The 19475-nt window shown below is 28.7% G+C and overlaps 2 protein-coding genes across 2 annotated transcripts; one reads left to right on the top strand and one right to left on the bottom strand.

The window, feature by feature from the left end:
* Positions 1-6252, bottom strand: LOC101262058 (peptidyl-prolyl cis-trans isomerase CYP21-1). Its single transcript, XM_010317069.4, has 7 exons — positions 4168-6252; positions 2421-2499; positions 1490-1537; positions 1365-1388; positions 1045-1227; positions 859-934; positions 1-403 (listed from the first exon to the last, which is right to left on the bottom strand). The coding sequence occupies exons 1-7, from the start codon at positions 4264-4266 to the stop codon at positions 226-228; spliced, it is 687 nt and encodes a 228-aa protein (XP_010315371.1). The 5' UTR covers positions 4267-6252; the 3' UTR covers positions 1-225.
* An 8593-nt stretch (positions 6253-14845) lies between these two features.
* Positions 14846-19449, top strand: LOC101261467 (protein NUCLEAR FUSION DEFECTIVE 4). The gene is made up of 2 exons (XM_004230977.5): positions 14846-16382; positions 18787-19449. The coding sequence occupies exons 1-2, from the start codon at positions 15196-15198 to the stop codon at positions 19259-19261; spliced, it is 1662 nt and encodes a 553-aa protein (XP_004231025.1). The 5' UTR covers positions 14846-15195; the 3' UTR covers positions 19262-19449.
* Positions 19450-19475: the final 26 nt, after the last annotated feature.

The following is a 19475-nucleotide window of genomic DNA, read 5'->3' as shown; positions in this document are numbered from 1 at the left end:
TTTTAATGAGAAGAAAATGTATAGGCTCACTTCAGTTCCTCTACAAAACCAAAAATATTCACAACCAATTCTAAGAATAAAAACACTCGTATCCGTAAGGTTAATGAATCAAATATTGAGACCTCATAATTAGCACCACATAAATTAAGCTTGTAATACACAAGAATGGTACGTGTATCAGAATGTATATAGGGCTGGTTAGTAACTTCAAAATTTTGACGATATTTATGAAACTGAACTCTGGTTGTCCTCATCCCACTTGCTCTTAGGTATTTCCCCTGAATCTGCGATAAGCACCTTTTTCCTAGGTTTGCCACTGTAAGTTCCTGCTCCGCCCTCAATTGCATATACTGTGTCCATACCTTCAATAACCTTGCCAAACACCACATGCTCCCCGTCCAACCTGATTGTAGCTGTGGTGTTAGTACGAGAAATTTCAAAACATTCAAGGCTTTTGTGGTTCTTCCATAAAACGATGCAGGATAAAACCAACTGGGATATTGTTTGAACTAGTATTTTGTTTCTTTCTTCGAGAAAGGTAAGGTCCATTGGTTCATTCCGTTCATAATCAGCACCACGGGAGTGCTGAAGCAAAAATTTTCAAGATTATAGTTGTTTTCTGGTTTCAAATACATAGTGGTAAGGTGTACCCCCACCCTCTCCAAACCCCTCTTGTGAGATCACACTAGATAGGTTGTTGTATTGTTTTGCAAAATCATAATTAGATGAGCATTCATTGGTTTAGGTATAAGCATGTTCAAAAGGATCATTCACTATTCATTTTTTAAAGACTTTGTGTAGCTTTCTTTATTTAATAGATACTAGTTACTTTGAAATACGGTCATTTTGAAACCTTACCAGCTCGCCTTAACTGTCGGTATAAAGAACTGACAACCATTGGAGTTGGGTCCTGAGTTCACCATGGATATAACACCTGCAAAAGTCAAAGATGCTAATAAACGTACACAAACAGGTGAATGTACTTAAGTTTGCCTTTAGTTTTCCTATGGATGGAACTAGAGTAATCAAGTGATGATTTCAAACCTGCATGAGAATGCTTTATCTTGAGATTCTCATCAGGAAAGGGACCACCATAAATGGAAATGTTTCCCCTTCCATCGGCTGACACAATATCTCCACCTTGAATCATGAATCCAGGTATTATACGATGAAATGGTTTTCCCTTGTAGTGAAGAGATATTCCATCAGCAGTCTTGCCCATTTCCCCTGAGTCAACGACAATAAGTGCAGCAATTGTTAGTCTAAAATAATTATGTGACATATACACACAGACATATATGTATATGTGTAGGTATGTGTGTGAAAGAAGGCACAAAACAGTGCCAGTTATAACTCAAAAGTACCTGTGCACAACGCCCTGAAATTCTCTGCACATAAGTAAAATTGCAGGCATTATGCAACAAGAATGGAAGAACAAAAGAAACTGAAGAGGAGAGCAAAGTCATGAAAAAAATGGATAAAGGCGTACCAACAGTTTTTGGTACAACTTGCCCGTATAATCCTATCACAATTCTTCCTGCAAATTATCAAAATTTGGATCGTCAATACACAATAACGTGTCCCAGTCTTCACCGTGCACGAATTCTGATATTCCATAAATCATCAAAACAGTGAAGATCTTGTCTTCAACATATGAAGCTCCTTAGATATTCGTCATAACATTCCATCCATCCTGCTGTATAAATATTTTACTCTCCAAATAATTATTTGGAGAGGCAAATAACTTTTTCTTGGTAAAAGATCTTTTGTTAGAAAATTTTCAAAACGATTTTCTCAAACAATTCCTAAATCTTCATAATTGTTAGAAGTTGTGGCTAAAATACATCTTGTACAGTTTCAAACATTACATTTGTTCTTAAAAAATCAATTAGTTGAAGTAAGCCATCACGCTCCAAACCATGTTAGCACAAAATAGGGCTAGTAAAGAGCAATGCAAGTTCACAAGTATCATTTTCCTTGAATGAAGCACATACTACACCAAACCACAGCTTTTCTAATCATTAATAGATCAAAGTCATTATATGTCCTCTAACAAGCGTCTATTTTTTCGAATGAGAAGATAGGACAATAATTAGGATCCTTAACTGACTACTAGAATGAGATGAAGTGGTGAACACATGGGGATATATTGGGACAACTGTACAGATCACAAATTTACGCAAACCAAAAGGAAAGGTAACTATGTCAGCATGACATGTTGGGGCAAACTGTTTCAGAAAGGTTAGTAAGGAAAGCTTACGTCACTCATTCAGCCCATTTATATTTCCTTTTTCTTGTCCTTTTTCTCTATTATTGTGTGCAGAGAAGTTATGATTTCCATTTAAGAAGCTTGGGACTTTTTGTGGTTCATTAACTCAATGACATCTAATAATATATGAACGTTAGCAGAATGAGTTTACCTGCACGTTGTTTATCTATATCCACATCCAAGAACACTCTGTGAGTAACTTCATACACCTCATCCACCATTTCATGTTCCTGAGAAATCAAAGAGGAAAGTATATATAAAGAAGCTCAGTAAGCCGTTGGGTCGTAAAGTATCACCACTAGGCAAAGGGAGCTCATAGAAATAGAATAGAAGACATCAACAGAACTTGCAAAAGGAGAGCCAGAACTATGCTTTAACTTTTAATGAGCAAATCTAGCTCCTGACAAAGAGTTTGAAACCCAAATAGATAGACGAGAATTTATCAAATCTATCTAGCAACTTACTTATTTAAATATACATATATAAACTTAAGTCATCGTACAAGTTTGAACATATTAGTAGCTTGTCACAGAAACAGTTGATGATGTCCTTCATTCAGTATCCCCCTTTCCCTTCTTTTTTTTTTCACCAAGTTCTCTCTGTATGAATATGGAGCAGAACGAAGATTCCAAGCTTTCTATTTAATGGGAACAAAAGAAAAAAAAGGATACACGGCCAAGTTTTAGCTGTCCATTTGCATTTCTTTGATGATGATCAAAAGTTTAAACTTAAGGAAACTGCTATATTTTGTAAATCAGTGTCTGAACGTCTGACTGGCTCATGACATAATCAACTCAATTGATATTGTATGAAAAATGGGTATCTCAATGGGGAATGAGATGACTCCTAGTTGTATAATGAATTATAGAAAGCTAAACCAACTTTAGATTGCGATTCAACTAATCTACGAATTATAGATTACATATCAATTAGTTAACATCCTCGCAGGTTTGAGGGAAACTAGCTTTACAGAAAAGGAATAATGTGAGAGAGATGTAGCAGCTGAAATCTCAATGTTTTGGGTGAACTTTCTTGCTTCTAGGGATAATTCTTAAGACTAGTGTTTGGTGTCTAATCTGAATTTTGAAGAGGTTCTAATCCAGGATTTTTGTTCTTCCGTTTCTCCTCCTATTGATTCTTATATAGTTCTCTAATTTGCTGCAGGGGACAACTTCAAACTTATTACTCATCAGTCATCCCTCCTGTATAAACTATCCTTGCACAGCTATCCAAATTTAAATACAATGATTTCCACAAAATTGATTCTCACTAATTATCCAAATCTCACACAAATAGCTCAAAAACAAAGTATTTCCTCTTTCCAATTTGGCTAGTAGTGGTGATTAGACTATATCCTATGCCTCCTATCACTATTAAATCCGTAAAGAAAACACACTTGGTTCATAAAACAAGATAATGAATTGATGCTCATTGACCACATACAAGAATAAAAAAGAGGAAGCCACGTTTGAAACATCATGAACTCCAACCCAACAAAGGATAAGCTAAGAAACCAAGAATCTTGGACTACATTAGCATTGCTGGTGGTTAATCAGCACACCAGCTAGGTTCCAGTGTCTTTCGAAGTCATTGCATTATTCGATAGGAAAAACACGAAAGCAACAAGATTTGTGTATGCTTCAATGGAACAAGAAGACAGAAATCAACGCAATATTTGCACTAAAGGCTGTATATCCCTTTCAATTAACTATCAAGTAACTTAATAAACGATTGAGTAAATTTCTATACTGTGAAAAAACGACCAGATCTTTTGTACCAATAAGCAGAAAAAAAATAATGCTTCATTATGTACCATCAGATCCATACCCATTATAAGAAATTACCTAAACTTCACAGATATAACTCAAGAAAGATAAAGAATGAGGGAAAATGGTTACCTTTTGGAAGATGGAAGATGCAAGAAAGATAACAAGTAAAACCCCAAGAAAGATCAGTAGCCATCGAGGCTGCAATAAAACAGAGATCGCTCTACCCATCTCCTCCCCAAAAAAAATAACCTAGAAACTTCAAGAATCTCAGCTGTTCTCCTCCATTATCAACAAACTAAACATTCCCACAAGCTCTTAATGTATATGAGGTAATAATGGAAGTGGGGTTGTGGAGAAATAGTGTATGATTTATTTAATTTTAATATTTCAGTGGCAGCAGAATCTCAGACTCAGAGCATGAAATTGTTGTTCCTGTACAGCTTTGTTTACCCTGTTCAGTTCGGTGTGCTGATTAATCACATTATTAATTTTGGTGCTTTTTTGACTTCTTTGTTTTCTTCGGGGGTTTTTATGCAAATCATGTTTGGGCCGGATATTCACTTTCAATTAGCCCAGTATCTAAATGGGAAAGTCCAGTTAACATAAATAGGGACTGTTAAAGATTGTCAATTTATGAAATAGCTGAACCTAACAGCGTTTCAAAATTATTTAAATTTTAACCATTTTTTAATGTGAAATCCAAAATACAATTTGTACAAAAATTCAGTAACAGAAACAAGAAAAAAAATTTAAAGAATTTATACTAGAGTCACCCTGCCTAATTTTTACATAAATACAATGGACGGCAACTTAATTCAAATTAAAAAAAGGAAAAAGACTAAAAAATTATGTTTTTAAATTATGTGAAAGAAATAAAAATGATTTTAGAAGAAAGAAAACAAGTACATGATTCTTTAATAATATATTAATTATGAAGAAAATGTATTTAAAAAGGAGAAGATTATATATTTATTCAGAAAATAGCATTGTTGAGCCATAGTAACTATATGAAATTTTTTATCAAAGTATTGATTGCAAGAACATCTTTTAATAAAAATAAGATATTTTTAAACAAGCTATAAAGAGAGAACATTTTTATTCCTTTCAGGTCGTTGCATTTTTTATCATTTTCCCATAATTAAAAAAATTAATAATTTTCATTAGTATTCCAACTGGTCAATTGACTATTCAACATCCACTTTTATTTCCATCATAAATAGGAAACCAACCATTTGAAAAATTGGTAGCAAAATGCTGCGGCATTAGTTATTATTTAACGTCGGTACTAATTTAGATTTATATTATAACGAAAAAATATAAAATTATTTGTACGTGCGTAATTTAATTAGTTATTTTGGTTGCATAATTACACGAAATTCAAAAAAAAAATTATGAATTTTGGTTGAAAGATACATTTTCCAGAAAATGAAGAAAAATTGGTTTAGAACTCTCATTTTAATGTTTGGACCAAACATTTGAAAAATAGGTGATGTCTAATCTGGAATAGTTGAGTTTACATATTTCATGCCAAATCAATTTGGGCAGTCCAATTCAGTCATCTGTTAAAAACTTATCAAGAAGAAGAGATTTTTCTTTTTTAAAATAATTATTATACGTTGAATGTCGTGAAGTATTGAAATTTGACTAGATAAAAAAGAGAAGTATATTAAACAACGACGATGATAGGTGAAGCATATATATTCATCAACAATTTATGTAGACGAAATTATAATTCCTCCATCTTTAACAAAAATCTCTAACTTTCAATTTTATAAAAAAATATTATTTTAATACAAATACCTCTATAATAATTCATCAAAAAAAAGTTCAACGTCAAGAAAATTTAATCTCTTTTATTTTGAATTGATTGATAGCACACGTTATATTCGAGCAGATTTATAAAGCTGCTGTAATACATAGGTTGTTGTTTCTCATGCAACTTGCCTAAAATCATGAAATAGAAAATTAAAACTTATTAATACTGCAATTAAAAAGGTTCAGTCCAGTACTCTATATATTATTTAATTAATTGCAATCGCCTGTTAATTTATTAATTATCATATTCGTTTCACTCGGAGACATGTACTGTCTACTCTCTTTTACAGCATACACATTTTTAAGAATTTGAACCCAAAAAGTAAAAAAACATTATATTATATTCGTACTACTCTTTAACTTTGTCCTAAAAGCTAAAATAGTCACTGAAAAATAAAAAACAAATACAGATCCTATCTTATTATTAAAAAATAAATTTATTTGATTTATGAATATTTATATTACTAATTCATTAACAACACTGTTTACATAAAGGGTAAGCAGAAAGCGATCCATTCTATGAATAAAAAAATATTTAAAAGTCGGAGACATTTTTTATTTCTTCAAAGAAAAAATATATATTTATATACAACAAAATGCATTTTTGCCTTTTCATAGCTACATTGGGGTTATAGCGAGTTGAGAGTAAAGCTGAAAAGACCAAACAGTCCCTGAGAGTTCAGTGGACCCTACCATGATAAAGTGAGTTGAAAAGAAAGAAAAAGGGAATTGACAAAAACTAATTAAAGATGTCATTTTCAATCCTCCCCACTTGCATATTGGAAAAGGGAAATTGATGTAACGACGATCGATAAATACAAATTATTGTAACAGCTCGCATGAATCACGACTTTTACGAATTATTTGGGTAATATTTAAAATTGTTAAATATAAAATTAAATTAATATAAAGTTGAAATTTATTTAAATTTTTAAATAATGGATATTTCGTAAATTTTTCACACAGTAAAAGTGTAAAAAAAAACAATCAATTTTGATACTATTTTAACAAATAAGCAACTCATGATTCATTAAAAAGATTATGCGATATTTTAAAGCATTGTATTAATAAATTATATATATATATATATATATTCTTATTAATAAATGTTGAAAAAACTAGTTAATAGACATAAGTTTGTACCATATCTATCATCAGCTATCATTCTTTAAAATATCTTGAAATAGAGTCATATACACTTAATTATCTTTTTCATTTATTCTTTCACTGTTAAATCTGAATCAACTTACTCTCTTATGAGTAAAGTCACATACACGAGGGGTCACTGAATTAGTGTGATCCCATGCTTTCCTCTCGAAATCAGATATAATAATTTTACTTTTTTGTTTTGTTTTTTAAATAGACGTATAAATCAATATTAAAAGTATCGTATAATGTAACAATGATTAGATGCATCTCTCTGTAAATTTGGATATTATTTCTATCTTATTTTATTTTTCTATCTAAAATTAGGTAATATTCTTGAAGTGGTTATGGATGATACATTTAACATTTTAATTAATTAATTAAGCATTTCAATTTTGAATCTATTATTTTGAAATTTTAATCATTTTTAATGATAAGAACCTAAACGTTAAATCGAATAGATCCACCTTTCTATATAGTGCAACATCGTCCTAAAATTCTAAATATGCCTTCTACTTCTATCACCAATGTTTACCTTCACAAACTCAACCTTTGATGTAAACCATTTCACTTGCATAGCGTGGATAACATGTTTGATGGATCCTATTTGGCTGTAAATAAATTGCCACTTGTTGGGTCATTAAATAGTTCTCTAGGATTTCTTTGTTTGAATGAGACCACCTGATGTCCTTCTATCTCAAGCGGAATGTAATAGGAGTGATGTGCTCATTATTAAAAAGTATTTGAATGTGTATAAATAGACATTAAAATTTATATAAATAAACATACACGTTTTATGTGATATTCTATATGACAATTTGTGTCTTATGTGAATTGTACCGCATAGGACTAATATATCTACTTGGACAACTTTATACAAGTTAAGTATCTATTTGTGCATAACCAAAGTTTAAGGATATAAATTTGAAATGAAAGTTAAAGGGTATATATATATATATCATGTCATTATAAAAATTGTGATATCAAAAATCATGAAAAAATTAATTAATCCCTAAACTAGTAAAATATATAAATTTTTAAAATACATACAATTTTATAACGATTAACTAGTCAAAATACTGCTAGCTACTTTTTCAAATACAATTTTTTCTCACGGTTCAAGTAATTTTTTTCATGTTAAGCATGAGTTATTCTATAAAATTTAAAATGATAGATTTGTGATAGGCATGACTCATTCTCTATAATTTAAAATGACTATTTTTAATACAAAATATAATGAATTAAATTTTATATCAAAAAAATAAATTGAAATGACAATTGAGATTACAAACAATTCATTAATTGATTGAAAATATCATTTCTATCTTCAAAAATTTTAAAATCTCCATCTTGTAAAATTATAACACATGTGTACTACTGTTATAAATGATTCAATAATAATAATTATAAATATGACTTTGAATTGACTGCCCTAAAATATCTATACATAATCGAGTTGAGTAGATATTATTACAAAAAAGAGAGTTTGAGTTTTTATTAGGTGCTTTTCAATTGGCGTCCCTATCTGAGGACGACAGATTGTCACACTGTCTTTTTGCACCGTACATATTTAATTTTTTATTAAAAATATGATAAGCAAAGTCTGAAACATGCCTACAGTATTAAATAATCTGTATGAGTATGGATTTGTGGAACAAATTTAATATTTTAAAATATTATATTGGTAATATGAAAATATGATAACGACATTTACCTTTCTAGTGTCAAATATGTTTAATCTATTTTTATATAAAGTTTGAATAAATTTTAGAAAATTACCAAATTAAAATATTCTCAAAACTTTTTGGTGATTGATAGTGATTAAAAATTTGAGTTTAAGTTTTAGCCGTATATAAGATTCTCTACCGTATTAAATAATTTTTAAGATAAATATTATAACTTAATTAAGTAATTAATAAAATATTTGTTTGAATATAATTATAATTATGTTAAAATATAGCAAAGGAAAGTTGAGTTGTCTTTCTCCTCTAACTAAAATTAATTCATAGTTTTCTTTTAAATTAATCAAGTTTTTTTTTATTTTCTACGTCTGTTTTTTTTCCATCAGAATAATTTCTTAATAGTCATTGTTTTTTCTTTTGAAATTTTGACAAAGTCATGATCCATACAAACAACTTGTTATTCTGATCTGCTATACTATAATATTTCAGATCGAAAATTAAAAGGTTGATAACAATATGATTACTGATAAAAATATAATTATTATCCTCAAGAAAATTTACAAACAACTTTTAAACACGATTTGATTGAAAATAATTGAAAGATCAATACAACGAAAGAAGATGCATAAACTAAAAAACTGAACATGATTTAAATAATTGGTTTTCTAAATCTGATATTTTTTTGTTCTATCTCTTTATCTTCTTGTTCTATTTTTCCAAAAAGATATTTTATTAATTACATAATTAAGTAACCATGTATATCTTAAAAATTATTTGATAGTGTAGAGAATTTTATGTATTGATGGTGCACAACAGTTGCACTCTAAAAATATTAGTTGTGTGTGGGGTATTGAAATGATCCGTGAAAGTTTTTAAAACTTATATGAGATTTAAATAATTGTAATCAAATCAAATCAAATAAATAATTCTTAAAAAAAATAATATGCTTAATAATTTTAAGCTCATAATTACTTCCATAAGTGAAAATAAATAGACCGCACACCACCATTCACGCATTTTTATAATCCTCAAAATTTGTTTTTTTTAGTTATTTAATTTCATACGCAACAAACTTCTAAGTCTTTTCTAATTTCAATAATAAGGAAGTAGATTAATAGCTTATTCTTTTCCTTTTCATATCAGCTTTAAAAAGATAATATTTCAATTATTGATTTTTAATTAACTTTTACATATACAGTGTATTAAAATATTAGGAATAAAGATCCGATCAAGTATAAATAGGTCAAGTAATATACAATAACCTTATAATTCATGATAGGTGTATTATATAATAATTTATAGTTGAAATTTATTTAAATTAAATATACTCATTTGAATAATAAAAATAACAAAGTTGTTAACTATTAATATTTTTTTAAAACTATCAAATAAGACAATTAAGTGTATACACAAAGCCAATTTTTTTTAAATAAGATTGAAAAAGAAAAGTTAATATACCAGATTGAAAGTATTTGCATTATCAAATTTTGTCTTATCGTCAGCTCTCGATCCTCATACCCCCAATCTCAATTCTTTTTGTTGAAAATATTAATTTGAGTACACTTAATTATTTTATTTGATAGTTTTAGAAAAATAAAAAATAATTAACAGTTTTTTTATTTTATTATTCAGATGAATATATAATTTAAATAAATCTCAACCATAAATTATTATATAGTATACATGGCATGAATTTATAAAGCCATTAGACATTACTAGACCTAATTATACTTAATTGAATTTTTATCTATATTAGTTAATATCGAAGGAATATATGAGAAAGTAAATTTTCAAATTCAATGAAGGGTTATGTTCCTCACTTGTTGTCATACATCAAATCAAATTAATTTATTCTTAGCTTCGAAAACTTTTGTATTTTCAAAAATTTGATGTTTAGCACATATCAATGAATTTTTAATATCTACTGATTAGTAATTATATCAGTAAGAGTGCATAGTTATATTTGTAATTCATAAAAGAGTCGTGATTGAATTTTGTTGTTTGATAGATTAAATAAGTACGGAGCACATTTGTATAGTCTGTCGGTTGGTGTATTTTGGGCAAACAGCAAAAAAGATACAATTCCGTATAAGGCAGCTGCCTTATTAAACAGACACAGCTTATCAACAACTTGTGTACCAAATTTATTTATTTATTTGATGATTTGATTTCTAGCAAACAAAAATAAACTTATCGACAACTTACTTTATAGCAACTTGCGCACCAAATATACTTTTCTATTTTCATTCATGGTTCTCGATTTTTTTTTCATTTTATTCGTATGATTATTTAAAATTACAATTGTACATTACATATTCTTAGCTTAAAATTATATGATTTGAATTTTTTTTTTATATTCTACAATTTGTGTTTAACCAAATAAAAATATATTTTCTTGGTGAAGGTATATGGAGTTGGAGTGTGAAACACTATTTTTTTTTTACCATGCAAAAAATACCAGCACAAGTAACTTGCCTAATAATTAATTTTTTTTAATAAAATGTAATAATAATATAAAAATATATTTAACTACATATTCACGTAAATTGAAATAAAAAAAATTACATAAAAGGAGTAGCTAAAAAGTAAGAAATAACAACATATCATGTTAAATAATTTTCTTTCACTAATTTCTCTATAAATTCTATAAGAAGTTCTATACTTCTTATGTTATGTAACTGTATCGTATATTATATAGAAAATTCATATTTTCACCTAGTAATAATAATTATGATATTTTGAGTTTGAGATAAATAATAATCGATCAAATACACCAATCATTCTTTTTGTTTGTTTGATTTTTCATAAGCTAATCCATGCTGTTTATTTTTCAACAGCACACAATGCCTAAATGCAAAGAAAAGGTATAACGACATGCTTCATGCAATTACTTGGAAATGAAAAAAAATAAATACTTTTTGTAGCTATGTCTACTCGAAATTGTATCTAACTCTTTAAAAAGGGAACTTCTCTCCTATAAAAAATTGATAATTTTTAATTCTAAATCTTGATCGCTATTCATCATCAAATTTTAAATTTATAAATCTCTACAAAAAATAATAATTGTATACAAAATCCATGTAAACATTACTAGATCTTATGAACCTGAAGGTTACATTTTGAATTCATCATTATTACATGGGAAAAGGATCAAAAATAGCATTGTACTATTAGGAAAAGGTTTAAAAATACGTTCATTTATCTTTTGGTCTAAATATCTTTTATAATTCATCTATTTGGTTTACTTATATCCTTGAAACTAACAATTTTTCTTTATTTTTTATTTTTAAAAAATATTTATTATGTGTTATGCCTATTAGATAATATAAAGTGCCCACCTCAATTAGATTATTTGTCATTATTTATTCAAATCAAAATAATATACTTCTTTAAGACCTCAATATTTTTATAAAAAGAATTATAATTTTTTTTTAAATTTATTTTTGACTCCTTCTCAATTTTTACTTGGATTGAAGACTCATAACAAAATTAACGGCTAATGTTTAATTAATTAAGTCAAGATTCTAAACATGATATAGATGATTAGTATTTTATAAAAAAAATTATTATGCCATACTTATAACAATATATTGTTTTATCTATAAATATATTATACACATTTTTCTCTATTTTTCTACTTTAAATTTTTCCTATGGCTATGACCATTAATCTGCTTTTTTTTTCTTTCATTTTTTAATGAGATAATCTTGTAAGTGAAATTGTTTGTGAAACTTTTTCTTTTAAAAGTAGCTATCACAGATTAGCAAAATAAAAAAAAAAATTAACAAATTTTTCTATTTATTTATTTATTTTAAAAAGAAAGATAGACATTTGTGGAATTATTAATATTTTTATAATATATTAATTATTTAAAACAAACTTCTCTAAAAAAATAAAATAAATCAGAGAAAATACAAACTTGCTAGATTTTTTTTTTTAAAAAAAGGGGTCTTGAAGAGGTAAAAATATTTTTATTTAAATCGATTATGGGGAAATAATTAATAGAAATGAGATTTTTATTTTATCTAATAAGAAAATGACAAATAACAAATATTCTTTTTTTTTTAAAGAAAACTTTAGTGGCTAGTTATAAAAGTATAAATTAGTCAAAAAAGTGAATGAAATAATATAACTGAGCCAAAAAAAAATGAATAGAAGGGTATATGGGAATCAAATTGGTGAATGAAAAGGTATTTATACCAAAATATGAATAAAAGATATTTTAAAATCTTTTTCTATAGTTCAACGAGTTTTGACCCTTTTTCATTATTATATCCACGCTTTACTTTATAGTTTATGTGATACTGTTTTATTATGTATAAACTTAAGATATTTTCGAAATTTGTGATAGATAAATGAATGTGATGTTCATGATCCAAAACCGAAACAGTTTTATGGAATGTCACGTCCCAATGGTTTGACAAAGAAATATTGTGAATGAAACAAAGTTGTTTTAATTAAGAGATAGGAAATGCCCTACAAGACGACGACAAACCATTTAATGAAAACTCAAAACCAATTTAAACTCCATCTGTTCTCTTGATTTATCAATTTAATTAGTACTGTAAATATATGACAAAAAGATAATAATTAGTTTTTAAAAATTGAGAGAAGAGTTTGATTTTTAAATTGAAATTGGAGGGTATGAATAATTTTCACCCATCTTCTATTACAGAATGGAAGAAAATAGAAAGAGAAATTAAAGCAAGAATGCATAATAAAACTTTGTACTGGTTACATTCATTCAAATAGATATTACATCTTATTTATAAATAATTAAGGAATTCTTCTTAAAGGAGAATTTTTCGAGATACTAATCTAAAATAAAATTAAATATTTTATAATTAATATAAACTTTAAATTTGAAAAAAAATTAGATATTATAAATTATTTTTAGATTAAAAAAAAGTAAAAAAATTCTATCAAATTTCAAATAACTTCCTCGTGTACATTAGACATCTACACTCTCATACGACCTCATTTTCATTTTAGGTAAGTGTAATTAATAAGGAGAAAAGTTCGTAATTAATCTATGGGAAATAGGAGTAGTTTAGTGAGAAAAAAAAAAGAGTCAAAATCAAAGGTAAGGATGCACATGTATTGATATTTATAAGTATTATTATTGGTCTCATTTTTTTGATATTTGTATTTTAGTTTAATGAGTTCTTAATTATTTATCTATTTTATATTTTTTAATTGTTCCTATTTATTTATTTATTTTGATAAATCAAAAAATGATAAAAAAAATTTATCTATTATATTATCAATTAATTACTTTAAAAAATATAAATTTTTTTAAGAATCTTAAATTTTTTAATTTATTTACTTTATAACTAATAGAAATAGAATAATAAATTAATTATATTAATAATTATTTTTTAATAAAAATTTAATTTTAAAATAGACAAATAATTAAAGACCGAACGGTTATAGTTCGGTTATAATCAATTATTGTCATACCATGGGAGTACTATCAAAGTCTTGATTGTTATATTTATGGTTTATCTATTGCATTTACAGTATTAAATTTGTAATATTCATTTTCATTAAAAATCGAAAAGAAAGTGAAGGATATCATAATTGATGATATTGGTCCTAAAATCATGACAACACGGTGCAATACGGCCCTTACACGAGATGATTCATCGTCATTGTCATATTAACGATAACTATGTTACCAAAGTCCTCCATCCTTTATTTCAAAGCATATTTATTTTAATACTTATATCAGACTATTTAATTCGTTGGATAATAAATATTTAAAAAATTTAAATTATCATTTATACTAATGTTTTCATTTTTATTCTATTTAGATTTTATTTTTTTATAAAAAAATATTATTTAAATTATAAATATATATGACATACAATATAATACAATACAATAAATTATATAATGATGCGTAACAACCACCTAAATGAATGTATAAGAAAAAAGTGAATAGAAGGTGCTTGTTTCTTTGGGTGTTTTCCAATAAAAAATAGATGAATAAAAATACATATTGCAAGATCTTACTATACTTTCTTCGAATGATTTATACAAATATTTATTATGTTATATTGTATTGTATTATATTATATTATTTTATAAGTAGCTTAATATAAATTTTTATAAGCGGATGTGGCATCTATATTTTTCCCCCTAATGATTGAGGTTATCATTGAACGTGTATTTATTATGAATTTATGATCTACCTACCCTGTAACAAAATGCAGTACATAATCTTCTTCAAGCAATTTTTTTTCACCTCAGACGTAAAATAAAATAAAAAATACACTTAGGAAGAAAATAATATATTTTATTTTTCAAATTACAAAAGCGATGGGCAATATGTATGTGTTTTCGTAGAAACAACAATGTGCAACTTGACAGCAACAAATTTTAATCAAAATAAAATAAAAGCCTATTAATTCTCTATATAATAATCAATTCTTTGCCTTTTTGAATCAAAAAAATTTGAACCAAAAATTTGTGTTTCTTTACTAATCTTAATTCTAAGCTACTTTGTACTCTGATGACTTTTGTATTCAGTTACAATTCTCCCGTCGGAAAATGGCTTGGCTTCGTCGCCGCCGTTTGGGTACAAGCTATTTCCGGCAACAATTACACTTTCTCTAACTACTCCGACGCTTTAAAGTCTCTAATGGCACTCACTCAGCTCCAATTAAACAACCTCTCAGTAGCTAAGGATGTCGGAAAAGCGTTCGGGATACTCGCCGGACTTGCCTCCGACCGTCTATCTACTCCGGTTATTCTTTTCATTGGAGGAATCGAAGGTTTCATTGGTTACGGTGTACAATGGCTTGTCGTTAGTGGTACAATTAAACCTCTTCCTTACTGGGTCATGTGTATATTTTTATGCATGGGAGGTAACAGTACTACATGGATGAACACCGCCGTATTAGTTACTTGTATAAGGAATTTCAGGAAAAACAGGGGACCTGTAACCGGGATTTTGAAAGGATATGTTGGATTGAGTACGGCAATATTCACCGATATTTGTTCGGCGTTATTTTCCAGCGATCCAGCTACTTTCTTACTCATACTTGCCGTAGTTCCTTTTTCCGTTTGTCTCGCGGCGATTGTCTTTCTCCGTGAAATTCCACCTTCCTCAACTTCTGCAGAAGAAAAGGAAGAGGTCAAATACTTCGGCGTCATTAACATAATTGCCGTCATTATAGCTGTTTATTTGTTAGTATTTGACATTTCCGGTACTCATGGCAAAGTTTTTTCACAATTTTTTGCTGCAATACTTCTGGTACTTATAGCATCGCCTTTGTTCATTCCGATTCACCTTATGGTGAAAAATTTTATCCGCGAAAATTCAGAGAACTTTGACGTTGAAGGGAATAACAATGTTGCAGAGCCATTACTGTGCGTTGAAGAAACGGTTACAGAAGAAGTTGAGAAAAAGGAGACTGTTGTAGTGGAGGAAAATAAGGTGCCAGTTGCAGTGGAGAAACGGCAACCTGTTATTGGAGAAGATCACACGATTTTCGAGGCAATAAGGACTCTGGATTTCTGGATCTTGTTTGTATCATTTCTTTGTGGAGTTGGAACAGGTTTGACTGTGATGAACAATTTGGGGCAAATGGGATTAGCTCTGGGATATGTTGATGTTTCCATTTTCGTCTCCCTCACCAGCATTTGGGGATTTTTCGGTCGAATTATTTCCGGCTCCGTCTCCGAATACTTCATCAAGTAAGTTTACCATCCCTATAATTTATTAAACTTACTAGATTTTTGTTTTTGTATGCTAGTTACACGTACATCTTTTCTACTTTGTAGCTTGATTTCGAGCCTATTTGAACCAACGTAGTTTAAGTATTTTAAAGCCAAAATAGCCCTACTTTACTAATCGTACTTGTTTTTCAATTCAAAGCATTTGACTAATTGTGACTGATTATGGAAATCTCAAGTTTAGGTGTACTTGAAGGTAGTTTTGTTGAGGATTCCCTTTCCATAGTCTTTTTGCAACTATAGAAACAAAAGGGGGTATTCCCTCAAAAGCAACTTATTTTAAACTTAAATTAGTGTTTGGTGGGAAGAAATTGAAATGAACTTCCTATCTTTTCCCTTCTAAGCTAAATTGCTTTAACTTGAAAATAGTCTATAGGTATATAATAGAGTATATGCATACTTTATATATACTACATAAAACGGCAGATTCGTCTAGCTATTGGTATAAGACTACTTTTTATTAAATGTGCAGAAGTTACTCATTTTATTATAATTTGATTAATTTATTTTTATTTTAGTTTCTTAAAGAAAATGACTCTTTTCATTTTTAAGTTCGAGAAAAATCTATTTGAATTCATTTAATTTTTTCACCAATAAATATGTGCTCGAAAACCAAAATATTCTGCCTCCTATTTTTTTATGAAAAGACTGAAGTTTTTTCTCGAGAGATCAGAAAAAAAATGGGTCAGGACCTCCTATGAAAATGATTCAGAAGATCCAAAATAAAAAACAAGGATATTTATTGGATATTCCTTATCGTTAATTTAAATTACAAAATTTATAATTGTTTTTCTATTTTTTAAATTTCATATGAATGAAGTAAAAGAAAAGCTGGACGAAGGTGGCATAAGTTGGTGGGCACATTAGGCCGATGAGGACTTTTCTTTTTTATGGGTAACTTGGTGGTAGATAAATTGTGACTTTGATGTACTTTTGTGTAAAAGTCTAATCCCCTTTATACGTTAATAGATTATCTATAAACAATATTTTAACGAAATCTAAGAAAGATTAGAAAATAGATTATATTCTCTTTCATAATAGTTAATGGTTCATTTTAACTTTTTTTTTGGGATAATGTTCAAGTATCTCCTCAACCTATGCCCGAAATCTCAGAGACATACTTATATTATACTAAGGTCCTATTACCCCTGAACTTATTTTATTAATAATTTTTTACTTTTTTTTAACCTACGTTGCACTATCTTGTGGGTCCAACGATGGTTGACTTTTTTTTCTTCAAACTAGTGCCACGTAGACTAAAAAGAGGTAGAAAATTACTTGTAAAATAAATTAAGGAGATAATAGGACTTTAGTATAGTATAAGTGTGTCTCTGGAATTTCAGGCCTAGGTTGAGGGGTACTTGTGCATTATCTTTTTTTTTATGGGGTAAATTGGTGGGAGATAAATTGTGTGACTTTCATGTATTTTTGTGTAAAAATCTAATCCTCTTTATATGTTAATAGATTATCTATAAACAACATTTTCAACGAGATCTAAGAAAGATTAGAAAATAAATTATATTCTCTTTCATAATAGTTAATGGTTCGTTCAGCTTTTCTTTTTTATGGTGTAAATTTTGTGACTTTCATGTACTTTTGTGTAAAAGTCTAATCTCCTTTATATGTTTAATAGATTATCTATAAACAACATTTTCAACGAGATCTAAGAAAGATTAGAAAATATATTATATTCCCTTTCGTAATAGTTAATGGTATCGCTTCTCTTGAGAAACTTCCAAGCTATAATATATTTTAGTCTTCCTCGCATTAAAACTGCAAAAAAGTTGTGGACCGTGCTTGTCTTTTTATTTCCTTCATTTCAATTTTTGACCAATAGAGATTGCTTTTAAGAATATCTTTCTTTAGTCGGAAAAAGATTGTCTAGATTCTCCAACTTGGACGGTGAATTGCAGAAATTCAGAACCATATTTTTACAGCATCAAGAATTTTATTAGAATATATTTGTCCCATTCAAATAGTTCAAGGGACAACATGAACCCCTTTACATACAAGCTACAACAACCTTTAGCATGCCGAAGCTTGGATTTTCATTTAGAATATTCTAAATATTAGTCAAAGGGGTTCAACATCTTACTTTGTACATATAAAAATTATCCATGAAAGAAGGTTTGGATGACACTGAGCCCTTGCTAGTTCTTCCCCTAGACGGGACATTATTATTTTGATACTCGGCTAACAAGGTTAATTTGTACCAAAAATGAAATGGAGGGCAAAGTCGTCCATATTTTTAAAGTAATGCAATGTTCACACTGATTTGGAGAGGGAGTAAATCTTACAACCTCAAATCCAAGCTAGTGTACTAGTTTAGTTTTGATAATAGTGATGTTAATTTTGTTATTTGCAGGAAAGCTGCAGTGCCAAGACCAATATGGAATGCGGCTTCACAGATTCTGATGGCTGTTGGATACATCTGTTTAGCCATGGCTATGCCAGGATCACTCTACATTGGCTCCATTGTGGTTGGAATTTGCTATGGGGTTCGTCTTGCCATATCTGTTCCAGCTGCTTCTGAACTCTTTGGTCTCAAATATTACGGTCTCATTTATAATGTCCTAATTCTCAACCTTCCACTCGGCTCATTTCTCTTCTCTGGTTTGCTTGCGGGTCTGTTATATGATGCTCAGGCTACAACAACAGCTGATGGTGGTAACACTTGTGTAGGTGCTCACTGCTACAGGCTTGTATTTATAGTTATGGCTATAGCTTGCATCATTGGGTTCGGCTTGGATATTTTGTTATCCATTAGAACCAGGAGCTTATATGGTAAGATTTATGCAAGCAAGAAAGCCAAGAAGACTAGTACTAGTATATTGTCTTGATGAGTACTCATTGTGAACTCAAAAGTGGGAGGATTGATAGGACATTCGTGTGCTGATGATACCCTTTCCACTTGCACAAGTCAACTTTGTTTGATTAGTAGGATTATTTCGTTACTTTGTATCGAGTAAATCTTAATTCATTGTACTATACTGAACTTGTAAAACTATTGAACTGGTATTTTATCCTCCGTCTTGGGCGTGGTGAAGCAAATGA

This window comes from Solanum lycopersicum, chromosome 1 (genome assembly GCF_036512215.1).
Source record: "Solanum lycopersicum chromosome 1, SLM_r2.1".
Classification (NCBI taxonomy): domain Eukaryota; kingdom Viridiplantae; phylum Streptophyta; class Magnoliopsida; order Solanales; family Solanaceae; genus Solanum; species Solanum lycopersicum.
This window is presented reverse-complemented; position numbering and strand designations above follow the sequence as displayed.